The following is a 27,149-nucleotide window of genomic DNA, read 5'->3' on the forward strand; positions in this document are numbered from 1 at the left end:
TTTTCTGACACCATACCTTAATAGGACATGGACATGCATATCCCTGACAAAATAGTAGAAACTTTCATCGTATGATCTGTCTGTTGACCATATCTTATGTCAGCGACGTTATCTCCCCGAAGGATAGGAGTGAGTATTCAGTTAATTTGGTCCATAAATTAATCGAATTAACCGAAAACCGATTTAGTGTTGGTTAACCAAATTAAATCAAAATTTTACTAAAACTGAATTAATCGAATTGGTTATTTCGGTTAACACTGATTTAATTAAATTTGTTTAAAATAACAATAAAAAAATTTATATAAAATTAATATCAAATTAACCTAATTCTCACCCCTATCGAAGGATACGTCAGTGATCCATCTACTCGGCCGAGTGGGATAGCCATTCGGCTGAGTACTCATTCGCTCAGCCGAACTCGAATGCTCCTCTGCGTGACGATAGATCTCGATAGTTTGTTTCTGCCCGACCAGACTAACGCTCTGATCATGCCCTTGACTTTAACCTCAACGTGGGCTGCTACCTTCGTCGTTTGACCCGTACTTAGTGAGTCCCCCTTTATCATCGCATTACTGACGTAAGAGCATGCACATCAATTATCCTATCTAAAGATTTTATCTTAAATTTTAGATAGGGTAACTAAGAAACCTTTGCGTCATTCTCTAAATTTAGGAAATAAAATCTCTACCCTAAAAGTAAAATAATTTTTTTTTTCAATCTCTCTCCTTCTACTCATTCCATAAATATAATAATAGAAAATAGAAGAAAGAGAAAAAAAATAAAAAAAATTAAAGATAATAAAAATTTTAGGATAATTAATGTAGTATGTAATGAAAAATGATTATCTAAATTTAATAAATTGAGTTATTTTTTCTAAATTTTAAATGTAGTGATAAAAAACTGATAAGGATGTTATAAGCAATTTAAAATATATACAGAGAGAGTTGGCTAGATATTAATGGAGTCTATAAAAATTTTGTAAAAATTTGGTTCTTAATTTTGGAACCATATTTTTTATTTAAATTAAACATCTAAGCCAATAATGAGTTTTAAAATGAAAATTTATTTTTAAAATCCAACAATTTAGTCGCCGTTGAGAAACCTTAATTAGAGTATTTTCTGCTGTCGTCATTATAAGCTGATCATATCAGGCGGTTTGCAGTGCCAAAAGTACCCCATATTTTAGCAGTTAACAAAACTTAATTTCTTCATAAAACCACCCACCCAGAATTAGAACAGATTGAATACTGTAGAAACTTCACTATCGCAAGGACATAGGGTGGTTGATAGTTGACTTTTTCTTTTATTCATGCATTATAGTATTCTTAAGAATTTCTTAACGATACTATAAAATTTTAATAAAATTTTGTGATGAAATTTTTTGAATAATTTGAAATGTTCTTGCCTCATTAGGATTTAATCAATTGATCTAGTCTATTCAACTTGATTAGTTTAGTTGACCTGACCAATTTAATACACTTAACAAATCTATTATGCTATTATATTTGATGTAGACATCCTTTAAAGTAGTCCATGATATAGATCAAAAGCACATCAAACAATGGTATTTTATTAGAGCACCTCGTCGTTTTAGCAGGAGACAAGAAGTCCATCAAAAGGCAGCATCAGCAAAATTCAAAAGTCAAACTTGGTCGACTAGATTGTGATCTAGTTTTTGTCGTGGTTTATCAGTCCATAGATCTCAAAAGGCGACAGCGAATCAATAGTCAAACTTGCTCGACGAGATCGTGAACAATTTTTGTCGTGGTTTACGGCGTTTTGCTCTTCGGTAGGCGGCTGACGCCGACGAGGAGTTGGAGGGGCTGAATTTTTTATGGAAAAATGAAAAGTAGCCCGGCCTTTTTGTTACCAGATCGGCCCGGGGCGGCGGAGAGGGAGATGGAGGAGCAGCTGATACAGAGGGATGGCCCAAGCAGGCGGTGGTGGTGCTGCGGCGAAGCGACCGAGGAAGCCCGGCGGATAGCGTACGTGGCGGCGCCGATGGTGGGCGTGTTGATGTCGCAATTCCTGGTTCAGGTGTCCTCCACCATGGTGGTCGGCCACCTCGGCGAGCTCAACCTCGCTGCCGCCGCCATCGCCTTCTCACTCGCCAACGTCTCGGGCTTCAGCGTCCTCGTAAGTCCTCTTCCTTCCGGTTCTGGTTGCGCAGGCTAAGTTCACCCCCTCGATGATGTGAGCAGTGGAAACACCCCACCCAATCCGCCCTTCTCGGTGCTCCCATTCCGCTCTTGGTTGGGGCGGCGTCAATAAGTACTCAGTCACTCAGTAACAGAACATGTTTTTACATGGAAGAAGCATTCGATTTGGCTTTGCTTTCTATACGCAACCAATAAACTCAAGTATTAGGAGACAATATTGTCCATTTTACTTTGGATTTTTCCGTGAGTATCCGGTCATCTTGACTTGTTTTGGGTTTTCTTATGAGTATCCGATCATCTTGACCTGTTTTGAGTTTCCCTGGCCATTTTGGACCTCCCCATGAGCATTTGGTCACCATGATCTATTCTGGACTTCCTCGCGAGCATCTAGTTACCTTGATCTATTCTAACTCCCCCTCAACTTTATTTAAAGTCATCTCATATCACATTTAGTCTGAATCATGTCTCTGATACCATTTGTTGTGACCAAAAAATATTCACATATCTCTATAATGATATGATTATCTACTTTAGGCCTAAACCCTCATAACTTTGCTCATTCTATCTAAAAGGTCTCATGCCAATGGTGACACACAATGTTGTACTTCGTGCATATTCGTTTTATTTGTTTTGGTTACACGATTACATGATCAAATTTCAGCATGCTTATAGGGGAAGGTTTCGATAGATGGAAGGGTAGAGGAAGAACTAAGAAAACTCTTAACAGTTGTTGATGTTGATTCAACTGACTGAATCAGTGAGGAATAAAATTCATATATCTAATCATAATGAGTGAATGATAAAAAAAAGCTTGATATGGTTAGTGGCTTTCTGTTACTATGCTTATGACTTTCAGAACATGGATGAAATTTTTTGTCTGCATTTTGATTTCATCTCCAGTGATGGAATCAAAACTTGCTTTACTTTGCTTGTTTGAAAACTTGTTTTGTTGATCTTTCGAGTACTAGATTGTTGTGGTTGCTACTTCTTCAGTGCTTCAATTTTTCAATTGACCAACAGGTTGGAATGGCCAGTGGTCTGGAGACTCTTTGTGGACAAGCCTACGGAGCAAAACAGTATCATTCATTAGGTGTCTATACCTACAGAGCCATATTTTCTCTTCTAATGGTATGCCTCCCTATCTCCCTTGTATGGGCCTCAATGGGGAAGCTTCTCCAAATAGTAGGACAAGACCCTGCCATATCTCAAGAAGCTGAGCGATATGCTATATGGATGATACCTGGCCTCTTCGCCTACGCAATCACTCAACCCCTAATGAAGTTCCTCCAATCTCAAAGTCTTATTTTTCCTATGCTCCTTAGCTCAGTTTCAACACTGTGCTTTCATGTTCTTTTTTGTTGGCTTTTGGTGTACAAGTCAAGCTTGTATAATGTTGGTGCTGCTGTTTCACTAAGTATATCATATTGGTTGAATGTACTTATACTGATTCTATACATAAGGTACTCAGATTCCTGCAGATTGACTCGTTCTCCGATCACAAAGGAGGCATTTAAAGGCATTTACGAGTTCTTACGAGTAGCGGTACCATCAACACTGATGATGTGGTAATTGACATGTCTTAGTACTATTATGTTTCGTTGGTTACGTTCTTACTTGTGGTTTCAACCTTACCACAGCCTTGAATGGTGGTCTTATGAACTGCTTATCTTGCTCTCTGGTCTCTTGCCTTATCCCAGGCCCGGCTCAAGGCATAAGCCATTAAGACCTATGCCTAGGGCCCCAATTTTATTGGGGCCTATTGATTAATTAATTAAAGATATTAAAAAAATTAAATTAACATCATTAATATTAATTAATTATAAATGCCTTGCTAATTTATTAATGACACCTTGTCAATTAATTCATTATCGATTCCACTTCCTATTTATACTTGTACTTATCTTTATTCCCACATGTTGCCTACCATAATTTTATGAGATTTTATTCTACCTTATTAATTGTCTATCATAATTTTATATGAGATTTTATTCTACCTTAAATATAATTCATTTTTAAATTGACATATTTCTTTCTTTTTTTATTATTACTTCGATTCTCATTTTATTTTACAATTAGTAATATTATTCTTATAAAATCTAATGAATTCTTTTCTCCTCAATATTTCTTAAAAATCTTAATTTATAACCTAATGAATTCTTTTCTCCTCAATATTTCTTAAAAATCATAATAGTTCTCTCATCAGTGCATTGTGCCCTTTTCTTTTTTCATCAGCGATTTTGCATGTTTCTCCTTCCTTACCGATGATACTCGTAGAGAACGCCCTCTTCCTTTGCCGATAATATTTCTTCCTCGCTCTTTCTTTTTATTGCTCAATAATAATATTAATTAGAGATTTTTTTATCATAAAATACAAAGTAAAATGTATTAGCAAAAATAAATTTTTTAAAATTAAAATTAATAAAGTCTATTTGACATTCTAACTAAAAAGATTAAATAATTTAATAATTTTATTAGTAAAAAATAAAATTATTATCAAAATAGTCGTCAGAAAACTAAATTTTATATAAAAATTAGTTTTTTTAAAAAATAATATTTATTTTTTTTTATAACTAATTTTAAAAATATATTTTTTAAATTATTATTTTCGGTCCCAAATCTAAATAAAAAACGTTAAAGAAAATTAAAAATATATTAAAAAATTTTGTTTTTTTAATTTTTTTTTTTTTTTTTTTTTTGCCTAGAGCCTCAAGCAAGCTTGAGACGGCCCTGCCTTATCCAAAGCTCGAAACTTCTGTCCTCTCAATTTGGTAAGTAAAACCCATGAGTAAACAATGATTACTGCACATACATGATGGGTAACTTATTCAATTTGGCATTCTTGAACAGCCTCAACAGTGTTTCACTACTATATTCCATACCATATGGGCTTGGTTGTGCAGCAAGGTATTTCTGAAACCATAATGCTTATTTGGTCACACATAAATACACCTTAACATGTTCATTTTGAACTAGCACTCGAGTCTCAAATGAATTAGGAGCATCGAATCCTAGTGGTGCTAAGTTAGCTGTCCTTGTGTCCATGTTACTTGCTGTTTTGGAGGCGGCTCTTGTGCTTGCAACTCTCTTAGCCCTGCGCAGTGTGTTGGGTTATGCATACAGCAACGAGAAAGTGGTCGTTAACTATGTCTATGAGATGGTTCCTATGGTGTGCCTCACAGTATTCACAGACAGCATATCAGGGATTCTCTCAGGTTCTCTAATTGTTCTAGTACTATGAATCTCATATGTTTATACTTTGCTTAAGATATTGTATCATAAATATGTACCCAAACCATATCAGGGGTTGCTAGAGGCAGTGGATGGCAGCATTTGGGTGCTTATGTGAACCTTGGAGCATTCTATTTGGTCGGGATTCCGGTCTCTATTTTACTTGGTTTTGCATTGCATTTGAGAGGGAAAGGCCTTTGGGTGGGCATTATGTGTGGCTCCATAACACAGTCGATACTTCTTGCGGTGATAACAAGTTTCACAAATTGGGAACACCAAGTAAGTTCTTCATTGTTCTATCTGAAACTCTTCAAAGGATACACTGCATCCTTATCGTAAACTAGAGGATGATATTGTCTTATCATGATCTTATTTTTCAGGTAAAGTTAGCAAGGGAGCGAGTATTACATGAAGATTACCTTTACATAATGAATTGAAATAAAGCGGCCATCATCAGTTTCCTTATATCAAAATTTCTACCTCTCGTCCTTCAAAAAAACAAAGAAATTATTTTTCTAATATTTCATAAGATAAAAGCATAAAACTAGTGTTAGGTTGATATGAATTATTATGGGGGTTAGTTGCTCGCTATGATATGGCTCATTTTGGGAGAATTTTTGGTTTATTTGATTTTGGTCTTGATAGAAAGGAATTAAGTAGTTTCACAAATACTGAAACAAAAGTGAAAAAGAAAATAAAAAAAGTTATATTAATATATTCATGATTGATTAAGGGTGTTTGGCTAAACTTATTAAAAATAGTTTATAAGTTCGTACAGCTTATAAATTGTTTTAGGAACTTATAAGTTGTTAGATCTTATTTTAAAAATAAGTTGTTAAAGTGTTTGGGTGAACTTATTACAATCAACTTAAAGGAATTGATGTGTTTGGTATTATAATATCTTTTTATTAATAAAATTACCAAAAAAGATATAATACTATTAATAGAGGATTTTGAGATTTTTATTAATAGAGGGTTTTGGGCGATTTTTTACACCCGGGGAGAGAAAATTGGAAAGAGGCATTGGCCGAGAAGATGACACAGCGTTGGAAGAAAAGTCGGCGGAGATAAAAAGATATTAGGCTTATAAAAATTTATGGAGGATAAGATGAGGCTTTATGAAATTATATAAGGATATTTTAGAGAAAAAAATTATTAAAATAAAATCTTTTTTAAAAAAGTAGGGTCTTCCATACTTTTTTAAAAACAGCTTATAAACTCCAAAACAACTTATTTTGACAGCTTATAAGCTGTTTGAAAAAAATTTTACCAAACAAATTTGAAGAGCTTATAAGCTCCAAAACAGCTTATAAATTATTTTAGAGAGCTTATAAGTTCAGCCAAACACCCTAAATAGAGAATAAATTTTAGAAATATCAATTGTTTCTTCTGTTTTTGTTAATTTGTAAGCTTGATTATCAGAGCAATTCTTTTTGTCTAGATTTTCTTATATAGATTGAGAAATTACAAAAATACTATTATCTTAATTACACTTTACTTTCTTCACATAGGAATTTGAGTTATGATTTTTAATTTGCTCGGATTCAATATTTTTTTGATTATTTTACATAGGTTCGTAAAAGTAAACCGTTCGAGTTGATTATTTTACAACCTTTTTATTAAGTTGCCATAGAAATTTTACAGGAAATCAATACAAACTAGGAAATTGAAAGCATACGAGCTAACTTAGCTAGTTATAGATTTACTTAACTAGTTATAGACTGACATAATGAAATTACAAGGGCATTACAGGAGATACTTACAGAAAAACTGGAAACACACTTGTACTCTTGCACACTTCTTGAATGTCTTCGACGTTTAGAGAAGAGAGGTATTTATAGAAGGAGAGTGAGAGAGAGTTTGCCTCGAGCTGAAGAAAAGATGAGGTGTTCGCTTTAGAAAGAGTTGAAGGATGTTGGGGGGAGGGATAATTTTAGTGGAGATAAGGTGTCAGGAAAATTGAGAATGAAGTGAAATAGTGGAGAATAAAGTTACTATCCGTGAGTAAAGTTATAATATTGTCAATGGAAAATAATGATTCATGTTGTCATGACTTATGTTTTTGGTATCATGGCATCATTTCTTATGTCTTCTTCAGGGTTCCAACATATTATCCAAGTTTTATTCTCCAATGGAGTCTAGCGATGGGGCTTTGGAGCTTGCGGCCTGGGCCTAAGTATCATCTTTGTTCTAGACCTCTAAATATGTTGTAGCACATCTGACTGAGCTAGCCATTTTGTTTCCTATCCATTTTGCATTTTCCTTTTTGTAGTGTTGGTACAGAGTCTTGTATTGAGTAGTAAAGTTGAAAGGAAAAAATTTGTGTACCCATATTTGTGGGATAGTAGATCTTCTCTGTATATGTTTCACCATCTAGAAGATATTCTAAGAGGTTATGATCTTGATCCCAAAGCCAATTGTTTCCCTGGACAAAAGCTCACTAGTGCTTTAGTTGATCAGTAGGGTCAACGGGTGTTGTTTGTTGGTTCAGGGAGCACCGGACGATCGAACTTGTATTTTGATAGGCAAAGGGGTTCAAAATTAAGCTGTCTTGTTATCTAACAAGTTGATCTAAATATGTAGGAAAGTCCTAAGTGATCTTAGGCAAAGGAAAGTCCTACCTACGATTAAGCAAGTGGAGAAGTCCTAGTTACGATTAGGCAACGAAGTTCTGGTTTGGGAGACCGGGCGAAGTCTTGGCGGGTCGAGGACTTTGGGTGAAATCCTAAAATCAAAGATTCTAGGTGAAAATCCTGGTGGTTGCAGACACCAAGTGGAAGACTGGACAACTCATGGAGTGGACATCCAGCATGAAGTCCTGAAGTCTCGGACGTTGAGCAAAAGTCCAAATGGTCTGGAGGATCGATCTGACAAAAGATAATTTCTCCTGAGAGGAGTAGGTGAGGGCGCGCTCCCCAAAGAGAAAATAGTAGGCGTCGATCCGACCTAGAATTTCAATGAAACTTAAAGTAAGGACTAGATAGTCCTAAGACTATAAAATCTTGTCATTCTTTACATATTATTTGCTTGGACTAACTTTGTTTTGCAGGAAATTGAAGTTGGCAAAACATGGTGGTCCGGGCGCTCGGACCACCAAAATTCATCTCTTCACCGAGCTAGAGCGCGAGGATTGGAAGGGCCTAAGTCATAGTCCGAGCGCTTAGAAAGGGTTCAGGCGCCTGGAAGCGAATAATTTTTGTTGATCAACTTTTGACGAGAGCACAACACGTAAGCACGATCCAAGTGCCCTGAACAGGCTATAAAAGCAGCCTTCGACCAGTGGCTTCAGAACAACTTTCCAAACAACTTCTGCTTCTACGTGCTGCTCAGAAAAAGCGTCCTCGACGTCCGAAAGCTGCTCCGACGACAACTGCACTAAAGATTTGTTTCTTCAAGTCATTGGTATTATTTACATTTCAAATTGCATGTACTTAAATCTTATTGTATTTGTAAACTTTGCATTTGATTAGTAATTGCTCATCGAAAGTACTCTCACGTGTCAGTCTTGGAGTAAGAGTCGCCATAAGCTCTGAATCAAGTAAATCTTGGTGTGTTTGTGAAGTGCTTGTCTTCTTATTTATTCCGTTGTTTATCTCTCGATTGTTTTAAAACAAACGTGAAAGCCACGAGCGCTATTCACCCCACCTCTAGCGCTCATCAATCTTACACTATCCATTCTAGATCTGGGTCAGAAGTATATTCAGATATGTCTAGCTGGAATCCATTCATTTCATGAATATCTATTTTAATCAGGTGTATAGTTGGCTCAATTTTTAAATTTATCCATTCTAGAGGAGAACTATCAAATGTACAAATGACAAAAATTTTCTTCTTTAAGAGCCTGGGCTAAAATATCATCTAATTTTTTTTAGGAAAGACTTTTACTGAGTATAAATCATGAACCCAAAGTTTATATAGAAGTCCATAGTCCATTAGAGTAAAGAGGGTAATTAATTTTCTCCAAAGTTCTGTATAACGGGGTAATTAATTTTCCCCGAAAGGTTTGTGTAACGGGGTAATTAATTTTCCCCAACCGTTATGCAAAACATATTTTTCATAATCAATATTTTCTCTTCTGAAAGAATAAAGTAATTGGCATGAACAACTATAATTCATGGTCTGGTCACATGTTTTGGAAAGTTTTTGGGACTTAAGTTTATTGTTGAACTCGACTTTATAGACTATGGTCATATCTTCTGGTGGACTTGCATGTAGGATTTTGAGTAATTTACATAAATCCAGAAAATTTTAAAATGTTGACTTTCTACCAAGATACGAACATATGTATTAATGTCTTCAAGAATATTGTTGGGAAAGCCCAATAGTATAGATTTTGAAGTTTGATGCCCTGATGTATTAGCCGCTTTGGCTTTAAGTTGTGTGAAAGTTAAGAAATTGAGCCTATGGATTAGGCCTGAAGGCTGTTTGTCCATTGTTCTAGGCTCAGGATCAACAATAACTTGGGCATATGTTTTATCTATCTGAATAGTTGCCATTGGAAAGTTTTTGCTTTGTGTTTAGTAAAAATAATTAGGGCTTAGGCTGACCCTGGTAGAAGTAAAAGTTTTTTTAAGAGAGTAAAAGCCTTTGCAAGAGGGATGTTCACATCCTTGTATATATTGCTAGGTTGACTTCGTCCCAATCATGGTAGACTCTAGCTTGCATTTCGAAAAAGACTACGTAAAAAGGGAATTTTTTGCCCATAGGTCTTTGTATTGTTGTCAAAAAGTAATTGGATAATTCATTAATCACAACAATTTTGTAACTGGAACTTCTTGGTATTGTAAGGATGTTCCAGATATTGTCAAGTAGGCAGTTTTGTATATGGACAAGTTTTTCTCTTGATGGGAAGTGGAACTTGTTGGATCGGGATGCACATTGGGGGAATCACATGATTTTTGGTCTTTTCACTTTTCAAATCAAAGTATGAATACAACTGAGAATAAGCGACAAAACCATACGAATACAAGTGGCTTACTTGGTTCGGAGCCTTCGACAACTCATACTCCATGATCCAGGTCTCACGGACCTATCGATGGGTAATCAATTAAAATACCTCTTCCGGTACCTTCGGAAGAGGAAATCAGTACAAGAAAAGTTAGAACAAGTGCAACACACTGCACTTGTTCTTTTGTAATAATTAAGTACAAGGAAATAATTCTGTTACCAACACTTAGATGTGAGAGAGCTCATGTGTCGATTTGCCAACCGCGATCAGAAATCCTCAGAGTAGTAGTCGGGTGCAGCAGCTTCACAGCAGAGTCATAGCAGGAGCCTAGAGTAGTCGGAAAGCCGTTTGGATGTGTAGAAGCTCGTATGAGTGTTGTGTTTGAAGCTTTTGGGCGAGCATCCTTAAAAAGAGCTTGGAAGGTGCCTTCCATAGCCATTGAAAACACCTCCAACCCGAGAAATCTGATTCCGAACAGCCCGGCTTCTATCCGCGACGAGGTCTGAATTCTATCCTGCACAAGGCACCTTCAAGCCATTGAAGGCGCCTTCCATGAACAGTGCAAAGGCGCCTTCCATAGCCATTGAAGGCGCCTTTGGGTACTGTTTATCCGAAGCTTTTTTCTCCTTTTGCCTTACAAGTTGTGTTAATTCAAAACTAAAACATTTGACCTTCAAAATAAAGTTAGCATAGTAAAAAATAAGAAGTGGTAATTAATTCTTGTCCTCCCAAGACCAGGAACTAGACAAGGTCTCAGATTAGGGATCCAAAATGGACCTAACATGGACCGACGCCTACTGTCCCCCAACCGAGACGCGTCCTCACAAAGTCACTCTCCTCCAGTGACTTACTTTTACTTACCATCTTACAGTTGGTTTGACTAATCTTCTGACCCACCAGATCTTCATGTCAGTTGTCCGGTCCGTAGACCCAACTGGACTTCTGCCGGTTCTCCGGTTTCCCAGACCTAACCGGACTTCCTACCAGATATCCGGTTGGCCTGTTGACTTATCTAGATTTCACACCAGCTATCCGGTCTCACGGACCTAGCTGGATTTCGCACCAACTATCTGTTCCCTCGGACCTAGTTGGATTTCAGCCTAGTGTTCAGTCCGTTGGACTCGTTAATTCCTACACACTCGGTAAAGCAATTGGATTATAAAAAAACCTAACTTAACTCACTTGTCATTCATCAAAACCTGAGTTAGACCATTAGTACAAACCACACCAACAATCTCTCCCTTTTTTATGCAATGACAACCTGAATTAAGTTAAGAAAAAAAGGAAAAATAAAACACACACAAAATGATTCTAAGAGAAGAAAAAAATGAGTTATTTAGTTTCGTTCTCTTTATTATTTTTAGAGTTAAGTTTGTTTGATTTTCGTTTATTTTCTAATTTAACCGCTAACCCTCCCCCTTTAACATTAATCAAAAAACATGAGAAGATAAATGACAAATAAGAATAAAATAATAAGTGAGAATAATAAAATTTTTCAAAAAAACTTTTAGGATTATTGGGGAAAGGAATTAAAAGAGTCTTATAAACCTTAAAAAAAACTTTCATCAACACACTTGTATTTTATATAAAAAATATCAAAATTTTGTGCAAGGAAAGTTTAGAATTTTTATACTTGGTTTTGAAAGATAACTTTTACAAAACTAACTGTGAAGTTTAAAGTTCAAATAGTTTTGAAAAAACTTTCAAGATAATTTTAAAAAATAGCATAATAAAGGTTTTGAAAAGTACTTCTATAAAAAAAAATAATTTTGAAATGAGTTTTGAAGAATTTTTTAATAAGGAATTTCAAAGTATCTTAAACAAGAATTCATAATTTCTTCAAGATATCTTAAGATAAGTTTTATTATATTTCTCAACCTACTTGCAAAATGTAGTCAACATGATCTGGAAACGTAATTTTTTAAAATATTTGTCAAAAAGAATTTTTGAAAAGTTTGAGTGTGTTTTTGAAAATATTTTTCAACGTATGTTAAAATAATTTTTGCAACACTTGTATGACATATCAAAATTTGTGTAAGGAAAGTTTAGAAGACTTATACTAAGTATTGAAAGCTAACATCTACCAAATTAATTCTAAAGTTTAAAGTTTAAATAGCTTTTAAAAAACTTTCAAAGTAACTTTTCAAAAAGACGTATAAAAGTGATTTGGAAAGTGTTCTGCAAAATATATTTCTAAAAAAATAGTATTGAATGAGGCTTTCAAAAATAAGAAATTTTAAAGTATTTTAAACAAGAATTTGGAGATCTTTTTATAATTCCTTATTAAGAATTTTGAACTTCAAAATATCTAAAAATAAGTTGTTCATACTTGAAAATAATTTTCAAATATTAAAATAAGATAAACCACTTTGCGAAGAGAGTTTCAAAGAAAAATTTTCTAAAAGTTTTAAAGAACAAATTTTGAAAAAAAAAATTCAAAGTACTTTTAACAAAATAGCACTTTAAGACAAACTTTCCAAGTACGTTTAAAGAAAGATTTATTGAAGAAATATTTCCAAAGTAATTCAAAGTAAAAAATATTTTCAAAAATTTTTAGGTAAACGTTTCCCAAACAAAAATAATTTTTCAAAATATTCTAAAATTATTTTTCAAAGTTTTCTAAGTTAAAAGTTTGAAAGTAAGTTTGAAGAAAATTTTTCTAAAAAAGATTGTCAAAATAATTTTAAGGAAACTTAATTTGTATCCTTAAGGTAATAATTAACTTTCTTACCTTTAAGTTAACACTCCCTTAATTTAGCACTCCCACTTAATTTAACAATCCCCCTTGATTTAACACTCCCTCTTTATTTAACACCCTCCTTTAATTTGTACTAGGGTTTGAGTATGTTAAATTTCAAGGTTTTAGCACATTCTGATTATCTTTGTTAACTATAAGAAGTTCTAGCTAAGTATTTAGGAAATTTAGTGTTAGTAACACTTATATTCAGCAAATATATTATTTTCATAAGTATTTCTACAGACTTATTATAATTCATTTAAGTTTTTTTAATAAGATTATTTAAATTAATCATCAAAAATTAACCTTGGATATAATTAATTAGTTTTCAAGTTAAATGTAATGATTTGTTACTAATTCAGTAATAGTTTATTGATTAACTCTTAATTCACTTATCAACTTAAATTTTATATTAACTAATTGATAAATGAGAGTATTAGTTTTAAGTAACTGTCTAAGTTTTAAATAATTTTTAAAAGATTTTAAAATAATTTTAAAATAATTTTCAAAAGAATTTTTAAAAGAATTTTTAAAATATTTTTAAAATAATTTTTAAAGGATTTTAAAATATTTTTTAAAAGATTTTTTAAAAATAATTTTTAAATGATTTTTTTAAATGTTTTTAAAGGATTTTTTAAAAGGATTTTTAAAATAAGTGTTAAAAGGATTTTTGAAATAATTTTTTTTAAAAATATTTATTAAAATATTTTTTAAAAGAAATTTTTAAAACCAATTTTAAATTTAATTTAATTTTAATTTTAGTTAAATTAAATTAAATTTTAATTTTAATTAAATTAAATTAAATTTTAATTTTAATTTTAATTTAATTTAATTTTAATTTTATTTAATTTTACTTTTATTTAATTTAATATAATTTAAATTTCGGCAATTTACCAAAGGGCGCATGTAAAAATCTGAATTTACCAAAAGACGTACATTACTTTAACATTTACCAAAACACGCACATTTTTAAGTGCATTTCCTATTTTACCCTCATGATGATTTTAACTTTTTATACCGCTTTTCTCCACTATTTTTTTCTCTCTCTTCTCTCTCTTCGCTTTTTTTATCGACATGCAGAAAAAAAATATGAATAACATTAGTCCCTGAATATTTTAATAACATTTTAATACATTTGAAGAAGTAATAAAAAATAATGGACACCATATTTGAAATCCTTGCAACATCAGAAATCCATAGGAACTGAAATGGGTCCAATCGGAGCTCTCTAGGTCCATCAGTGGGTTTTGGTCAAAACTCACTGATGGACATAGAGATTTCAAATATGGTGTCCATTATTTTTTTGACTTTTCATAGATGTTAATATATAAAATCAAAGAATCGACAAAAAAGGCCACTTTGGGCCTGATATGGACTCATATCAGGCCCATGTTGGGCCTGATATGATTCCATATCAGGCCCATGTTGGGCCTGATATGATTCCATATCAGGCCCAACGTGGGCCTGATATGGAATGACCTAACTCTGCTCAATCCACACTAGGATCCCAGGCACAGTCAACCTTGCAGAGTTCTACACATATAAATGGATTCAACATCTCAACAATGCTCATGGCAATAGTTAGGAGAGTCCATAATTGGGTTTGTAGTACAATTCTATACCTGTGGGAAGAACCTTTCAAAGATAATTCTATAGTAGTAGGCTTCTTTTGTGGATGGTATGTTGTGTGGATATATGTTCTTTACATTTTGCATCATTTTCTTAGACACCAGAAGTAATTTTCCAACAATTAACTCATTCCATATCAGGCCCAAAGTGACATTTTTTTGCCGATTCTTTGATTTTATATATTAACATCTATAAAAAGTCAAAAAAATAATTGACACCATATTTGAAATCCTTGCAACATCAGAAATCCATAGGAACTGAAATGGGTCCAATCGGAGCTCTCTAGGTCCATCAGTGGATTTTGACCGAAACTCACTGATGGACCTAGAGAGCTCCGATTGGACCCATTTTAGTTCCTACGGATTTCTGATGTTCCAAGAATTTCAAATATGGTGTCCATTATTTTTTTTGACTTTTCATAGATGTTAATATATAAAATCAAAGAATCGGCAAAAAAAGCCACTTTGGGCCTGATATGGACTCATATCAGGCCCACGTTGGGTCTGATATGATTCCATATCAGGCCCAACGTGGGCCTGATATGGAATGAGCTAACTCTGCTCAATCCACACTAGGACCCCCAGGCACAGTCAACCTTGCAGAGTTCTGCACATATAAATGGATTCAACATCTCGACAATGCTCATGACAATAGTTAGAAGAGTCCATAATTGGGTTTGTAGTACAATTCTATACCTATGGGAAGAACCTTTCAAAGATAATTCTGTAATAGTAGGCTTCTTTTGTGGTTGGTGTGTTGTGTGGATATATGTTCTTTGCATTTTGCATTATTTTCTTAGACACCTGAAGTAATTTTCCAACAATTAGCTCATTCCATATCAGGCCCAATGTTGGGCCTGATATGGAATCATATCGGGCCCAACATGGGCCTGATATGAGTCCATATCAGGCCCAAAGTGGCCTTTTTTGTCGATTCTTTGATTTTATATATTAACATCTATGAAAAGTCAAAAAAATAATGGACACCATATTTGAAATCCTTGCAACATCAGAAATCCATAGGAACTGAAATGGGTCCAATCGGAGCTCTCTAGGTCCATCAGTGGGTTTTGGTCAAAACCCACTTATGGAACTAGAGAACTCCGATTGGACCCATTTCAGTTCCTATGGATTTCTGATGTTGCAAGGATTTCAAATATGGTGTCCATTATTTTTTTGACTTTTCATAGATGTTAATATATAAAATCAAAGAATCGGCAAAAAAAGGTCACTTTGGGCCTGATATGGACTCATATCAGGCCCATGTTGGGCCTGATATGGAATGACCTAACTCCGCTCAATACACACTAGGACCCCAGGCACAGTCAACCTTGCAGAGTTTTGCACATATAAATGGATTCAACATCTCGACAATGCTCATGGCAATAGTTAGGAGAGTCCATAATTGAGTTTGTTGTACAATTCTATACATGTGGGAAGAACCTTTCAAAGATAATTTTGTAGTAGTAGGCTTCTTTTGTGGTTGGTATGTTGTGTGGATATATGTTCTTTGCATTTTGCATCATTTTCTTAGACACCAGAAGTAATTTTCCAACAATTAGCTCATTCCATATCAGGCCCAAAGTGGCCTTTTTTTGCCGATTTTTTGATTTTATATATTAACATCTATGAAAAGTCAAAAAAATAATGGACACCATATTTGAAATCCTTGCAACATCAGAAATCCATAGGAACTGAAATTGGTCCAATCGGAGCTCTCTAGGTCCATCAGTGGGTTTTGACCGAAACCCACTAATGGACCTAGAGAGATCCGATTGGACTCATTTTAGTTCCTACGGATTTATGATGTTCCAAGGATTTCAAATATGGTATCCATTATTTTTTTTTTTGACTTTTCATAGATGTTAATATATAAAATTAAAGAATCGACAAAAAAATGCCACTTTGTGCCTGATATGGACTCATATCAGGCCCAACATGGGCCTGATGTGGAATGAGCTAACTCTGCTCAATCCACACTAGGACCCCCAGGCACAGTCAACCTTGCAGAGTTCTGCACATATAAATGGATTCAACATCTCGACAATGCTCATGACAATAGTTAGGAGAGTCCATAATTGGGTTTGTAGTACAATTCTATACCTATGGGAAGAACCTTTCAAATATAATTCTGTAGTAGTAGGCTTCTTTTGTGGTTGGTGTGTTGTGTGGATATATGTTCTTTGCATTTTGCATTATTTTCTTAGACACCTGAAGTAATTTTCCAACAATTAGCTCATTCCATATCAGGCCCAACGTTGGGCCTGATATGGAATCATATCAGGCCCAACGTGGGCCTGATATGGACTCATATCAGGCCCAAAGTGGTCTTTTTTGTCGATTCTTTGATTTTATATATTAACATCTATGAAAAGTCAAAAAAAAATAATGGGCACCATATTTGAAATTCTTGCAACATCAGAAATACATAGGAACTGAAATGGGTCCAATCGGAGCTCTCTAGGTCCATCAGTGGGTTTTGACCGAAACTCACTAATGGACCTAGAGAGCTCCGATTGGACCCATTTTAGTTCCTATAGATTTCTGATGTTGCAAGGATTTCAAATATGGTGTCCATTATTTTTTTTGACTTTTTCAAATGTATTAAAATGTTATTAAAAGATTCAGGGACTATTGTTATTCATATTTTTTTCTGCATGTCGATACAAAAAAAGCAAAGAGAGAGAAGAGAGAGAAAAATAGTGGAAAAAAGCGGTAGAAAAAGTAAATTATCATGAGGGTAAAATAGGAAATGCACTTAAAAAAGTGCGTGTTTTGGTAAATGTTAAAGTAACGTGCGCCTTTTGGTAAATTCATATCTCTACATGCGCCCTTTGGTAAATTACCGTTTAAATTTTAATTTATTTTTAATTTAGTTTATTTTTATTTTATTTTAATTTAATTTCAAATCTTTAATCATCTCGCCCGATTGATATTTCCAATCAGGGAATTTCATAGTTTTGTGAGATGAGTTAAGTTTAATTTCGGGGTTGAGTTTAACTTTGTGTTAGATTCAAGTTTAGATTTGGGTTCAACAAGTAGCATTTTTTGGATAAGCTTCTAAACTATAGTGAGTCACCTGGACAGGGCAGCCCGGCAAATAGACATCGACAGGAATTAGCTTATCGACTCCACGAACAGTACTATAAGAATCAATACTGAACATACCTCCTGTAATAGTACAGGCTCCCATAGCAATGGCATATTTTGGCATCATTAGAGTAACTATGCCTTTGAGGTTTTCCAAATAGTCTTATCCACTGAACTTAATAACAAAACTCTAATTTAACTGATTAGGATTCATAAGAGGTAGCTCCAGTTAATTTCACTAAGCCAAATGCATCACGTTGAAGTCATATCTTCCTAGACATGCATAGATAGAGTTTTTCTAACTTACTATCATCTAAAACTTTACCGGTACCGTTTGTCATATTAAACTGTTGTCCCTTTTTAAACTAGTCTTAATTACCTAACTGGGTAAACTATTTATTTTTAGAGGTGCCAACCAATTTAGAGTCTCCCCCTGAATTATTGATCCCTTTGATTTAGGTTTTGGGTTTATGTCGATTACTCTTATAATTATAGTGGACTTGATGGTAATTTAAATTATTTGATTCGAATTTATTTTTTCTGTTTATGTTTGAACTGTTTAACTTTATTTTACCTTTTAGATTTAAGTTTGATTGATTGGATTTTATTTTGTAATTTGAAGGTTTATTTAGGTTTGGTTTTGAATTTATAGTTTTAGTTGGATTTTATTTTTTAGGTACATAAAATTGATTGAGTCCTACTTGCGTGGTTAGATACGCTTTTGAAACTCAGGCTTTAGTTTGATTATTATTTTGATTTATTAGTGATATAAAGGTTTTGTTAGTTTAGCTGGAATTGTATCCGAGACCGGACTTGTTATAAACAGCTCTTTATGATTCAAGTATCATGTCAAGGTACTTGGATCTAGTTATAAATTTTTCTAGTGGGTTTTTTAATTCAAGTATTTCGCCTTTCAATCTGAAATTGTCCTTCTCAAGTTTTGCAACTTGAGTCGGGGTTTTAGGTTGAATTGGCTTAACTATTGGATTTAAGTTCAGTTGATCATTAAGTAATTTATTTTACAGATTTAGTTCGATTATTTTATTTTCAGACCAAGTCAATTTTTTATGTAAGCATATGATAATTTTAAAGAATTTTTTGCTTAAAGTAAATTGTACCTCGTCGGAACCTTCGGAAATGAGTGCGGACTCGTACTCGATTCGAGTTCGAACCCATCTTCTGATTCGCTTTCTGATTCAGGTCCGTATGCCATCAGTGCGAGGTAGTTGGTGTGCTTTGATTCTTCGTCGTCCGATTCATCCCCGGACGATTCATCCCACGTTGCTTTGAGAGCCTTCTTTTCTTCAGATTTGGGCAGTCGTTCTTGTAGTGCCCCTTTTTGTTGCATCCGAAACATGTAACGTTCGTCTTGTTGTTGTTGGAGTTTGAGGTTGAGTTGATCTTCTGCAGGTCCCTTTTTGTGAAATTCTTCTTTCTCATGATGAACATTTTTCTTACCAAGTTCACTAGGTATTCTTCATCATCTGAGTCTTGGTTAGACTCAACTTCAGGTTATAGTCTTTTCTTTTGATGTTTCTGCAATAAAAGCAACACCTTTCTCGGGTTTGACGTTAGTCTATTCGTGTAGCACTAATTCATAAAAAAGTTCATCTAACTTTAACTTGGACAAATTCCTCGAAATCTTATAGGCATCCATGATGGATGCTCACAATGCATTTTGAGGAAATGTCTTTAGAGCATACCTTATAAGATCCCGGTTCTCCATCTGGTGGCTGATTGTATGAAGTCCGTTGAGAATATCTTTTATCCTCACGTGCATTTGACTAGCAGTCTTACCTTCTTGTATTTTTATATTAAATAGTTTATTTAAGTATAGATCTCTTTTCGTTACCTTTGCGTCATTGGTTCCCTTGTGTAGTTCTATGAGTTTGTCTCATAGTTCTTTGGCATTTTCATGTGGACCGACGCGGTTCAGCTCTTCCTTTGTTAACCCGCACTAGATTGTGTTGAGGGCCTTGAAATCAATATGGGCATTCTTCTTCATTTTCGAATTCCAATTTTCTGATTTCATTGGAATTTCAGCATTGTTGACGGGTGCCTTGTATCCTTTGGTGACGCTGAACTATTGGTCGAAGTTGGTCTTCAAGTACACCTCCATCTGTTTCTTCCAATATAAAAAGTCATCATCGTTAAAGAGGGGAGGACGTACGGTAGAGTATCCTTTGTTTTGGGTCATAAACCTTGCACACAAAAGAGGAAAAGGCAAAAAAAATCCCAAGACTAGGTCTTGGATTAGTAGTGTGGAAGAAGAAAAAAAAATATTAAGACTCGATTGGTGTTACACCAATTCAGAGTCGTTTGCAATGAAAATAATTATCTAAAAAGGTAATTGTACAAGTCTGGACTATATCAAAAAAGCTCAAAATCTGAAAGGGAAATAAATTACCCCTTGCCTGATTGGTGGTTGCACCAATTCAGAGCGGTACCCTACTCTGATACCACTTATTGAATCAGGTCGTACGAGAGAGGGGGGTCAATTACGTGGTTTTTAAAAATTGGTATTTTCAATTTTCAAATCAAAGTATGAATGTAGCGAAGAATAAGTGACAAAATCTTCGTTTCGATTCATTTTTCTCCAGCTCAACTTCACGCTATTCTTGTAATGAGTGTGGTAACAACTGAGTTGCTGGAATAGATAATGGTGTTAGAGATTTTTTGTCGCTGATAGATAGTGATGTAATCGAGTCGAGCCGAGCCGAACTCTTGGATGTTTGAGTTTGACTCGTTTATAATCGAGTCGAGCTCAAGTTTTATTTAACGAATATATTCATGGCTCACAATCTTATTCGAGCTTAAACGAGCTTAATAAATATAAATTATAAATTTAAATATTAATTAAAAACTAAATTATATATTTTAAAAAAATATATAATATTCTTGTTAAAATTTATAATTTTATTCTAATAAATAAATTTAATATATTTATCTATGTTTTTCATAAGTAGAGTGTAAAATTTATAAATTCAATATCAAAATTATTATTATTTTTATTTAAAAATTGAGTCATGAGCTTAAAGAACATGTTCACGAGCTAACGAGCCGAATATTATGAAACTTGAGCTTGATTTGTTTATCTTAACGAGCCTAATTAAACGAGCTTTTATCGAATCGAGCTTCGAATAGTTCACGAGCGACTTGGCTCATTTACACCCCTACAGTCCTTCTTGATTCATTTGAAAGTATGATTGATAGTTGAGTAAGAGAAAATACGTAAGAATAAGGCATTCCAAGTTTACTACCCATGACTGACCAATCTTAGGGTGGATACATACCAAATGAAGCCAGAGCAGTATTATATGGATTCGTCAAAAAAGTTTGAGAACTTTGGAAATTTGAAAATTTTGGAAGATATTATGAAATATATAAAATATTTTAAAATTTTGAAAGATATTATATGTGAGAGAAAATATGAAGATATTGGATATTTGGAGAAATACGAGTATTTTGAAAAGATTTTTTTTTTTTTTTTTTTTTTTGAAGAATTCAAAAGATTCACAAATAAAGCATCGAGATTTTCGTCTATCTTGAATAAAAATAGGGAAAAGAAGAGTTGAAGTTATTTAAACTAAGATCCAGACTCGTGAGAGAAGTGAGGTTGAGAGGGATATTGCTAATTTCATATGGATGTAATAGCAAATTATGGGAAGCTTCGCTGAGATTCCAATTGGACATGTCCAAATAAATCAAAGAAGGCAGGCCAGAAAACCAGCCTAGGCTGTGACCAACTTTAGCAACATCATGATAATTTGAGCCGAGATCAAGATAATGAAGATTAGTTAAGTTTCCAAGACGATGGTTCAGACAAGTTGGACACAAAACGATCAAGATACCTGAGTTTGTCAAGAGAACCGACGAGAGATGGAATTTGGGTTCCCCCAGAGTGGTTGGAACTTCATTAGATCTAAGCTTTGCAGATGAGTTAAACACAATAATGATGGATGCAGCAGCTCACCCCTCAAATATAGTGAAGGTAAAATAGGAACATATTAGCATCAAATGGGTAATAAACAAATCTGAAATTTCAAATTAGAAAATTTTGGAAAAAAAATATAATACCTTCTATATTATAATTGTCATTCTAAACTATTTGGACTATATTGACTAACAATTGATGCAAAGGCAAAAAATAAAATTGATTTAAGTTCTAATACGCATTCCATGTTTTAGATCATTAATTTAACACTACAACTAGGAAAAGGAGGAAACAAAGAGATAAATGTATTTATCATCAATCTTCATGATCACTGATTTTTTACTTTAAAATCGTCTACTGTCTTCCCGAATGTGGAGCGAACAAGTTGGCACATCTGCGTCAAATTCTCCAATGCATCCTTTAGCACATCTTTTGCTGGATCACCTATTCACCCAGTCAAATTAGTGCTGCCAATTGCATGTTCCAACAAACATTCATATAAAAAATAAGAATAGTAGAGAGAAAAGGTCATTCTCGGTATAGATGAAGAATCGAAGATGTATGATTCTATTCCACAGTCTGATCAATTGGAAGAAAGATGGAGTATCACAACTTAATATCACACGTACTAAACACAAAACACGAACAATGAAATGTTCAATTTTAAACAGAGAGTTTACTGAATCTTTATTTCATTAGTTCACCTTTTTTAAAAAATCTCATCTTATAATCTCATCCATCCATTATAGCATTTTTTTTTTCATCTCTACCACACTAGCTTTTACATGATACTCTCTAGCAGCTCAAGCCTCTTATCCATAGAATATCCATTGTACCACAATCTTATAAAAAATTAAAAAAAAAAAATCGCTTCAAAGGTACAACACAATCAAACAAACCTCTAAAAGCTCCTCTCCATTTAAAACCATTGTTTCTATATCTTCATTAATATCCCCTTGTTGGACCATATAACATATTTGAGTAATAGGCTGTAATTGACGGAGACTATGTATGTATTGGCCGGACATCTTTTCATGTGCATACTATCATTGTAAACAAGCAAGAAGAAAAGAATATTCCTTTACATAGCAGATAAATTACTAACCAATGGAAAAATTAAAAGCTAATTATGCAAAAAAAAAAAAAAAGGTAATCCATTCAAAAACTTGCAGTCAAGTTACAACTGAGAGATTGTGTACTCTAGCAAAATCTAGAAATTAAGAGAAAAGAATAAGGCCCTCAGTTAATAATGCAAGGTTCATCCCTGAAAAAGAATCAAAATTCAAGCACAGCAATTCTCTTCAAACATAAGGGCAACTTAAGGATGAACTAATAGTACCTGTGGTTTGAACTCTTATATTGACCTTGTTGTCAGAAGGATGTGGAATACTGTACCCACAAAATACCACCCTTGGACTGCAAATACAATATGTGAGTGGAAAATTTGTCTTGTGACCACAATTAAAAGCAAGAATTAGCTTAAAATGACAACTCATGTTGATGGAAATATAGTCATGACAACAATTACAATATTAAGGCAGTAACAATTGGTTCTAAAAGATATGGATGCCATGTCATATGATTGTTCTGTGTGATAATAAACATAGGATAGGCATAGCATTTAGCTCACCGCACTGTCCACATATCATAAGCATAAAAGTTATGTCTCAATGCACAACCCATGCAACCAACTACTGAACTATCCATGTTTCTATAATATATTTGAAAAACTAATTAACGAAAAAAAGCAAGTTCATATGGAAAAGTTTCACTTAAACGCAATATATAAACAAAGTTGTTTACTTTATGAGCAACTCACTCTTGATTTAGCGTGAATCTGACGGAGTTTGCTAGCGTATGGTCCTCATCCATCAAGGAGAATGTTGAGGCGCTCAAATCCGACAGAGAACCGTGCTCCATAGCAAACAACTACTAACAAGCATAAAGTAAATAAAGCCCAATTCAAAGGGAGTCAGGGATTGAGGTCTACTGCTATACACTTCTTATTTCGATGATTAACTTAAGAGTTTATTCATCAGGGACGAAAGCGAACAGAAAACCTAGAGGAACGAAACCCTAAAATTCACCGAACGTGGAAGTGTATATCCGGCAAAATCAAAATATAACCAGATTTTGCTCGAAGTGATCGGCAGGAAGAGAACACCCAAGAAAAAAACCAAAGAGTCTGATGGCGGAAAACACAAAATTGCAGACACTAGGGAGCGCCTTGAAGACAAACCTGACCTTAGCGAGGGAGGACTAGAACGACGGCCGAAGAAGAGGAAGCCCCTCCTTCGATTAAGAGAGAGAGAGAAAAAAAAAAAAAGGTAAAGCATTGAAGAACATGCCTGAGCTTGAAGGACTCAGACGGCGGACGGCGGACAAGAGGCCGCTCCTTCGATTGAGGGAAAAGGTGCGGCGGTTCTAATTCGTAGAGCAATCTCCCTAGACTAAAATACCCTCCATTAAATCGGACTCCGCTGAACCGGTCTGGATCCGTCCGGTTCAGAGGATTAAGTTATTAATTTATAGAATAGTCATATAATAATAAATAAAGGATTGATCATTTAAAATTAAAATAAATGTGACATTAAAATTGAACTGGCAAACCACTCAGAAACGAAATTAATAAAGCAAAAATAATTATCTTTTAAAAGCAACAATCTCTAGGATTAATTTATTAATTTATAGAATAGTCATATAATAATAAAGGATTGATCACTTAAAAATAAAATAAATGTGGCATTAAAATTGAACTAGTACGTTATATATATATATATATATATATATATATATATATATATATATATATATATATATATATATATATATATATATATATAATTGTTAGCCTACGGACTTATTGCTATTGCTGTGGAATGTTACGTACTTACTTATGTGACATATCTCCATCTATTATTTCGCATCCACGTCATTCTATCTTTTTCCCTTTTATTTTCCTCTCCTCGCCTTGCGATTCTCCAAGCCGCACCCTGCCTATTTTCCTCTCCTCGCCTCGCGATTCTCCAAGTCGTGCCTTGCCTCGCCTTGCTTGTCTCGCCTCGCGATTCTCCAAGCCGTGCCATTCTCCAAGTCGCACCCTGCCTCATCGTGCCCTGCCTCACCTCGCAATTCTCCAAGTCGCGCCCTCGTCGTGCCCTCCCTAGGGCCACAACAATCTCTCGCTACACCCTCCCTCACTGCAACATCGAGCTTCATCGTGACACCTTCCCTCTGTCGTCACACCCTCTTTTGCCGCGACGTCGACCGCCACCGCACCAAGACCTCAACCATCCCTCGTTGTGCCCTCCCTAGGGCCTCCCTCAGTCGCCGCGATGAAAGTAGGGTTTCTCCACACATCCCTCGCCGCGACGTAGCTCCCTTGCCGCTGTTGTTTCATCATTGACTGGATATACTTTCTAGGCATCCAAAAAGAGCAAAAACTTTGGTTACAATTGGCTATTCATATTTTCTGGTATAATTCTTCTTCTCATCACTGGTACTAAATAGGTATGACTATTCAATCATTGTGAAAGAACTTTCAAATTACTGCAAATCTAAATTATTCATAAAGAAACTATAACCGAAAGAGTTAACACATATGAAAGTGGTACCAGATTGTAAATGCATGGATTTGTCATATTTTGTCCAACAATTTTATAGTTGTCATTGTTTTATTCTATCATGATATAAGGTGTAAAGTCTACTAACCATACTTACATAAATTTGGTTATATTCCATTCACCTATATATTTATTTTTGTTTTTCCTATTCAGTCTATTGTGGAATCATTGTGGAAGAACTAACAAGTGGAATATATATATATTTCCTTTTTCATGTTCAGTCTATTGTAGATTTAGAGACACAACATGTTTGTTGATTATACAATATATTTAAGATTGATTTTAAATAGTATGCCTAAAGAAGCATTTGATTGAATTATCCTCGGGAGTCAAATTATATAGAAGTCCTATAAAGAAGAGTAGTACGTATAATGATATTTGTAAAATATCTACTTCTATATCATGGAAACCAAGCTATTGTTATGAACTTATGACTATCTTATTTGATTTGGTTTGGTCATCATTTTTTTTTTGAAAACCTATAGTGGTACTAATTAGATTTTTTTGATCAAAGTAGCTAAAAATCTGACAAATTATCAAATGATAGAAATTCAAATTGAAATAAGTTATAGTTTTTATCGAATGGTCTAATGGTCTAATACTTGCAATTTTGAGTTTAAATTGAAATAAGTTGTAGTTTTTATTTATTTATCTACTTATCTCTTCTCAAATATAATATGGCATTCCCCATAAATGGAAGAAAATAGAGTTGATGATCAAGAATACATTCCCCAAATTGCATATGATCGAAAGCCAAAAATTAGGATGGAATTCTCATCACTAGAGGAGGCATATTCATTCTATAATCAATATGCACGAGAAGCTGGATTTAGTTCAAGGATAAACACAAGCAAGAAAAATAAGATGACAAATGAAGTGATGTGGAAACAAATTGTATGCTTTAAAGAAGGGCATACAGATCTAATGCGGAATGCTAAACATGCAAAAACTGATCAACTGAAAAGGGAAAGAGCACGTGGCACAGTTAGAACAGGTTGTAAGTCAAATATTGCACTTGACAAGAAACAGACTAGACCTAATTGGGTTGTCAGTAACTTCATAGAAACCCATAATCATCCATTCTCTACTCCATCAAAGGTGCATTTGCTACGTTCACATCGTAATGTTTCGGCAGCAAAGAGAACATTGACTAAATAATTTTCAGAGGCCAATATACCAACTTGTCAACAAATGCGATTATTGAAGATAGAGTATGGAGGGCCTGAGAGGGTAGGTTGCACAGAAAGAGATATTAGAAATTTTGAGAAAAACCTAAGAGATGAACAAAAAGGCATCGATGCTGAAACACTGATCGAGTTATTTACATCTGAGCAAGAAAAGAATTCAGCTTTTTTTCTTTGATTACAAGATTGATTCAGATAACAAATTTATTAACTGTTTTTGGGTTGATCATGTATCAAGGAGAGCATATAGTGTATTTGGTAATGTAGTTGTATTTGATACGACATATAACACCAACAAATATGGCTTGATCTTGGCACCATTTGTAGGAGTTAATCATCATTATCAGACTATTATTTTTTGTTGTGGGTTTTTAAGTGATGAGAAAACTGAGTCTTTTGTTTGGTTGTTTAAGAAGTTTATAGAAGTCATGCCTAAAAGTCCACCAAACACTATCATCACTGATCAGGATCCTGCTATGACGAAAGTCATTGCACAAGTTTTCCCTCAAACAGTGCATCGATATTGTTTGTGGCACATATTGAACAAATTCCCAGATAAATTACACTCTTTAACTTTTCAAAACCACTATGAAAGCATAAAGAATGTCATTGCAAATT

General features: G+C 34.2%; 2 protein-coding genes across 6 annotated transcripts; one reads left to right on the top strand and one right to left on the bottom strand.

Moving 5' to 3' along the window:
* The first annotated feature begins 1,511 nt into the window (after nt 1-1,511).
* LOC122002727 (protein DETOXIFICATION 10-like) lies at nt 1,512-5,935 on the top strand. The gene is made up of 8 exons (XM_042558006.1): nt 1,512-2,136; nt 3,180-3,724; nt 3,797-3,841; nt 4,886-4,927; nt 5,007-5,063; nt 5,133-5,371; nt 5,461-5,666; nt 5,768-5,935. Exons 1-8 carry the CDS (start codon nt 1,843-1,845, stop codon nt 5,822-5,824), a joined length of 1,485 nt encoding a protein of 494 aa, XP_042413940.1. The 5' UTR covers nt 1,512-1,842; the 3' UTR covers nt 5,825-5,935.
* Nucleotides 5,936-21,919: 15,984 nt separating this feature from the next.
* Nucleotides 21,920-24,170, bottom strand: LOC122002728 (DNA-directed RNA polymerases I and III subunit RPAC2-like). Of its 5 annotated transcripts, none has more exons than XM_042558008.1 (4): nt 24,073-24,170; nt 23,544-23,653; nt 23,064-23,140; nt 21,920-22,168 (listed from the first exon to the last, which is right to left on the bottom strand). In XM_042558008.1, exons 2-4 carry the CDS (start codon nt 23,642-23,644, stop codon nt 22,053-22,055), a joined length of 294 nt encoding a protein of 97 aa, XP_042413942.1. In that variant the 5' UTR covers nt 23,645-23,653; nt 24,073-24,170; the 3' UTR covers nt 21,920-22,052. The 5 variants fall into 5 exon arrangements, with proteins under 5 accessions (XP_042413942.1, XP_042413943.1, XP_042413944.1 ...); XM_042558009.1 differs by having other exon boundaries at nt 23,544-23,656; nt 24,073-24,169; XM_042558010.1 differs by having other exon boundaries at nt 23,969-24,141.
* Between the last annotated feature and the right edge of the window lie 2,979 nt (nt 24,171-27,149).

This window comes from Zingiber officinale, chromosome 7A (assembly GCF_018446385.1).
Source record: "Zingiber officinale cultivar Zhangliang chromosome 7A, Zo_v1.1, whole genome shotgun sequence".
Classification (NCBI taxonomy): Eukaryota; Viridiplantae; Streptophyta; class Magnoliopsida; order Zingiberales; family Zingiberaceae; genus Zingiber; species Zingiber officinale.

Bases quoted from the DNA above. Each gene is read 5' to 3' on its own strand.
- LOC122002728 (XM_042558008.1), bottom strand. From the start codon at position 23,644: ATGGAGCACGGTTCTCTGTCGGATTTGAGCGCCTCAACATTCTCCTTG. The intron at 23,141-23,543 runs GTGAGTTGCTCA...TTGTATTTGCAG, and splicing joins AGATTCACGCTAAATCAAGA to TCCAAGGGTGGTATTTTGTG. The intron at 22,169-23,063 runs GTACTATTAGTT...CTGGGTGAATAG, and splicing joins TATAAGAGTTCAAACCACAG to GTGATCCAGCAAAAGATGTG.
- LOC122002727 (XM_042558006.1), top strand. From the start codon at position 1,843: ATGAAAAGTAGCCCGGCCTTTTTGTTACCAGATCGGCCCGGGGCGGCG. The intron at 3,842-4,885 runs CTTGCCTTATCC...GCTTGAGACGGC, and splicing joins CTTATCTTGCTCTCTGGTCT to CCTGCCTTATCCAAAGCTCG. The intron at 4,928-5,006 runs GTAAGTAAAACC...ATTCTTGAACAG, and splicing joins ACTTCTGTCCTCTCAATTTG to CCTCAACAGTGTTTCACTAC.